The 5,548-nt window shown below is 46.0% G+C and overlaps 1 protein-coding gene across 1 annotated transcript in view; it reads left to right on the top strand.

The window, feature by feature from the left end:
- Window positions 1–3,504: 3,504 nt before the first annotated feature.
- The window catches only part of LOC117955660 (para-nitrobenzyl esterase-like), a 7,404-nt gene continuing 5,360 nt past the window's right edge, over window positions 3,505–5,548 (top strand). Inside the window, exon 1 of the mRNA XM_034890315.1 lies at window positions 3,505–3,577. Coding sequence (XP_034746206.1) covers window positions 3,505–3,577 — 73 coding nt within the window. The remainder of the gene's footprint in view (window positions 3,578–5,548) is intronic.

The following is a 5,548-nucleotide window of genomic DNA, read 5'->3' as shown; positions in this document are numbered from 1 at the left end:
TGTGAAGACATGTCGGACACTGTAAAGATACATAGGACACTGTAAAGACATGTAGGACACTGTAAAGATATATAGGACTCTGAAGACATGTAGGACACTGTAAAGACATGTAGGACACTGTAAAGACGTGTAGGACACTGTAAAGATATATAGGACACTGTAAAGACATGTCGGACACTGTAAAGACATGTCTGACACTGTAAAGATATATAGGACACTGTAAAGACATGTAGGACACTGTAAAGATATGTAGGACACTGTAAAGATATATAGGACACTGTAAAGACATGTAGGACACTGTAAAGATATGTAGGACACTGTGAAGACATGTCGGAGACTGTGAAGACATGTAGGACACTGTGAAGACATGTCAGACACTGTGAAGACATGCAGGACACTGTGAAGACATGTAGGACATTGTGAAGACATGTCGGACACCCTGAAGACATGTAGGACACTGTAAAGATATATAGGACACTGTAAAGACATGTCGGACACTGTAAAGACATGTCTGACACTGTAAAGATATATAGGACACTGTAAAGACATGTCGGACACTGTAAAGATATATAGGACACTGTAAAGACATGTAGGACACTGTAAAGATATGTAGGACACTGTAAAGACATATAGAACACTGTAAAGATATGTAGGACACTGTAAAGACATAGAACACTGTGAAGACATGTCGGACACTGTAAAGATATATAGGACACTGTAAAGACATGTAGGACACTGTAAAGACATGTTGGTCACTGTAATGCTGTGTAGGACACTGTAAAGACATGTTGGTCACTGTAAAGACATGTAGGACACTGTAAAGACATGTAGGACACTGTGGAGACATGTCGTACCCTGTGAAGACATGTCGGACACTGTAAAGATATGTAGGACACTGTGAAGACATGTAGGACACTGTGAAGACATATAGGACACTGTAAAGGTATGCAGGACACTGTGAAGACATGTCGGACACTGTGAAGACATGTAGGACACTGAGAAGGCATGTAGGACACTGTGAAGACATATAGGACACTGTAAAGGTATGCAGGACACTGTGAAGACATGTCGGACACTGTGAAGACATGTCGGACACTGTGAAGACATGTAGGACACTGTGAGGACATGTAGGACACTGGGAAGGCATGTAGGACACTGTGAAGACATGTAGGACACTGGGAAGGCATGTAGGACACTGTGAAGACATGTAGGACACTGTGAAGACATGTAGGACGCTGTGAAGACAAACGAGGATGATTCTCATCCACATTTCCATTTCATCTCTCTGTCTCAGCTTGAAAGCCGGAGCTGCAGAGACACAGCGAGGCGGACCGAGATCCTTGTGCCCCTCAGGTAATGAAGTGATATTACGGCTGTCCTTTCATCTTCACCAAAACATCTGAAAACACTGAGCAGGTTTTGCCAGACTCGAGCCATTAAGCTCCGGCCTGCTCCGGGGAGTGCTGCGTCTTTCTTGTTCTGCAGGTTTTCGCTCATATGGGGCTCCTGCACGCCTCCAGCGCCATCTGGAGCATAATGTTGGACTTCTTGTCATGTGTTCTTTTCTCTCTCTCTGCTCCCTCCCTGGTCTTGTGTTGTGGTTCCTGTCTCGTGTCCCCCTGTGTGTTCTGTTTCCTGTTTTATTTTGGAGTCTGGTCTCCGTCTGGTCTTGTCTCTAGTTTTACTTCTGGTCTTTGTCGGTACACGGTCCGTCCTGAGCATGTGCAAGATGTTTGCGCACACGCAGATGATAATCACGATGTACGAGGATTTACGGCACTGCACGATCTGTTCCACTGTGGCAGTCAGCTGTTAGCATCTACCGGAAAGCTAACGACGCTAGTTTAGCTAACAGCTAATTCTGCTAACCGCTAGCTTGATTCAGGCTAAAACAACGTTACTCAAACTAAACGGCGGGAAAAGCAGCTCCAGCTAAATTAAGATTTTACAGTAATAATAAAGTAAAGTAGTGAGTGATTGTGTTTTAAATGAGCAGAGGTAAAGCTGACACCCTAACTGTCACGCCCGCCTGGTCTCTGGTCTTCGGTCTTTGGTTTTCGGTCTCTGGTCTTCGGTCTCTGGTCTCTGGTCTTTGGTCTCTGGTCTTCGGTCTCTGGTCTTCGGTCTCTGGTCTTTGGTCTCTGGTCTTCGGTCTCTGGTTTTCGGTCTCTGGTCTTCGGTCTCTGGTCTTTGGTCTCTGGTCTTTGGTCTCTGGTCTTTGGTCTCTGGTCTTCGGTCTCTGGTCTTCGGTCTCTGGTCTTCGGTCTCTGGTCTTTGGTCTCTGGTCTTCGGTCTCTGGTCTTCGGTCTCTGGTCTTCGGTCTCTGGTCTTTAGTCTCTGGTCTTGGGTCTCTGGTCTTTGGTCTCTGGTCTGTGGTCTCTGGTCTTCGGTCTCTGGTTTTCGGTCTCTGGTCTTGGGTCTCTGGTCTTCGGTCCTTACCTTGGACTGTAACACTTCTGGAGGCACGCTGACTCCTGTTTTTACGTCACGCTCCCACGAGGAATAACAGCGCTCCCATTTCTGCCTTTGGTGCAGATAATGGAAATGGGTTCCCATCATTCTTCCCAGATACGGCTGTTTGTTGCATGCGACAGGACTCATTATGGATGCAGAACACAACGGCAGACTTATCTGGGTCTGGTTTTAGGAGCAGCAGCTCCTGCAGCTCCCGTTTAGAGGCTTTCTATCAGTTTAAATTAAGATAAAATATAGTTTACACTGCCAACCGCAGCACAACGATAGATAGATCCTTAATTATTCATCCCGAAGGTAATGTCAGGCATCACAAACACATACACGCATATGTATACACACACGCAAATATCACACATACACATACACTCATATACACGCATATGTATACACACACACACACACATACACACATCTACACGCATATGTATACACACACACATACACACATATACCCGCAAATATCACACAAACATACACACAAATACACACACACATACACACATCTACACGCATACACACACACATACACTCATATACATGCATATCACACATACATACACACAAATACACACACACACATACACACATATACACGCATACGCGCATATATCACACATACATACACACACACACACACACACACACACACACACACACACACACACACACACACACACACACACACACACACACACACACACCAGGACACTCACCTTATTTGCACTATGAAGAGTGTTGTGGTTTGGGGTTTTGTTGGGGTTGTTTTCGCCTCCCTGTCTGTGTTTTCCCCGGTCCTGTGTGCCTGATGTGTCTCCTGTTTCCGGTAAGCGTCTGTATGTTCTGTTTCCTGTTTTATTTGATAGTCAGCTTCCTGTCTGGTCTGGTCTTGTCTAGCTTCACTTTGTGTGTCTGATTGTCCGGCCCCGCCCTGATGTGATCCACCTGATGTCTCACCTGTTCCCCATTACCTCGTTACCTCTTGTACTTAACCTCTGTGTTTCCCTTGTCATGTGCCAATCGTTTTGTCCCATGCCGTATGAAGTCCTGTTTGTCAGCCTGCCCGTTTACTCAGTCTTCGTGAGAGTTGTCCCGCATCTTCCCTGTGAGTTAATCCTGTTGTCCCTTGTGCAGTTTCTTTGTCTTTGTTTTGGCTTCTCCGGACCGGTTTTTCAGATTTTTTCCATGTGGGACTATGCTTCGTTTTTCATCCCTGGATTTGCCAGCCACTGTTGCTCCCTGAGTTTACCTTAATCTTCTGTTAATAAACTCCTGTTGAACCCCGCCTACCTGCCTGCCGTCCTCATCTCTGCATTTGGGTCCAATCCTCACTCACCCATAACAGAAGAGTGTTGTATGCTTGTATTAAGTGTCCATTTTATTATAATATTCAGAACATATAGAATATATATCATAAATAATTGAACATGCACATGTATGTTAAGTTCCGTTAAAGAGGGGCGGGGTCACATTAGAGCATGCACTCAATGCACCTGAAAGTACCGCATTAGTAACTAGTTACTTTCATAATTTGTAACTGATCTAATTTAGTGGCTTTTTTGGAAGAATTAACTGTAACTAATTACATTTTGGACACCCAACGGCTGTGACGAGGTGCTGCGGGAGAGTGTGTGCAGCGGTGAACAGCGCAGAAGATCATGATTAAACGTTAACCATGACTATACAGCTCGGCTTTAATGTGTGTGTACAAAAGCAGCGGAGATGAACTCCCCGTGAGAGGAGCACTCGCATGAAAAACTGTTTTTCTTTTCTTAAATTCTTCTGACAAAAGACGAACTAAAACCACTGCAAACGCTTCCGGAAGCAATTTGGTTTGCAGTGCGTGAAGCAGAGCAACCGTGGCCTACATACGGCCGTCTCACCACACGCACAAACACAGACACGTGTGCACGACACACACACACACACACACACACACACACACACACACACACACACACACACACACACAACGGAGCTCCTTTGAATGTGGCTGTCACATGGACTCAGAGTGGTTGTCGCCACGGGGTCTATTTCTGTCCTGGACCAGGTGTGGGAGAGCTGGGAACAATCTCCTCGCTTTCATTACCCTTGAAATGGTTCACATAAACACACACACACACACACACACACACACACACACACACATACACACTCACACACATCCTTTTTTTATCACTGTGGTAACGAAATTAGCATCAAGAATCGCGTTATTTTACTGGTTTTAGTGTATGTATCTACTATCTAGATATTTATATTTTCAGTTCTTTTTAGACGTTATATATTTATATTTATCACTCTACATTCTCTGCACACCCATGTAAGCATTTAAACATCCTTCCGTCTTCATCCGCCTATCCGGTATCGGGTCGCGGGGGCAGCAGCTCCAACAGGGGACCCCAAACTTCCCTTTCCCGACCCACATCAACCAGCTCCGACTGGGGGATCCCGAGGCGTTCCCAGGCCAGATTGGAGGTCCTGGGTCTTCCCCGAGGCCTCCTCCCAGCTGGACGTGCCTGGACCACCTTCCTAGGGACCCCCCCCAGGAGGCATCCTCACCAGACGACCGAACCACCTCAACTGGCTCCTTTCAACGACCACTGAGGCATATATTTATATAAATATGACAATAAAGAGATGTTAAATCTTGAATCTTGAAGAGGAAAGTGTTTCTGCAGAAATAAAGACAGGAGAGTTCTCCTGGGGGGACAACATAATCTCAGATCCCGGAGCCCAGCAGAACCAGCACCAACCCCCTGCTGAACCCAGAGAAACCCCTTCTCCTCTGGTTTGTTTCTTGGTCTTGTACTTCTTCTGAAACAGACTTGCGTGGCGTGTTCTCGGCCTCTTAATATTTCATCACTCCACTTAGCAAGACGAGCATCTCTTATTCACAGAGACGTGGTCGCAATTAAGGATCCTGCCAATCAGCCGGGGCCCCCGAGGACACTGGCGTCACCGAGAAGGACAGGACGGGAGACGTTGCACAGTCAGAGGCTTGTCAAAGACATGTTTCTGTGGGAGAAATTAAGTTAATTAGGTAACTAAGGTTCGGGACCAGGGCCACGCCTAAACC

This window comes from Etheostoma cragini, chromosome 1, assembly GCF_013103735.1.
Source record: "Etheostoma cragini isolate CJK2018 chromosome 1, CSU_Ecrag_1.0, whole genome shotgun sequence".
Classification (NCBI taxonomy): Eukaryota; Metazoa; Chordata; class Actinopteri; order Perciformes; family Percidae; genus Etheostoma; species Etheostoma cragini.
This window is presented reverse-complemented; position numbering and strand designations above follow the sequence as displayed.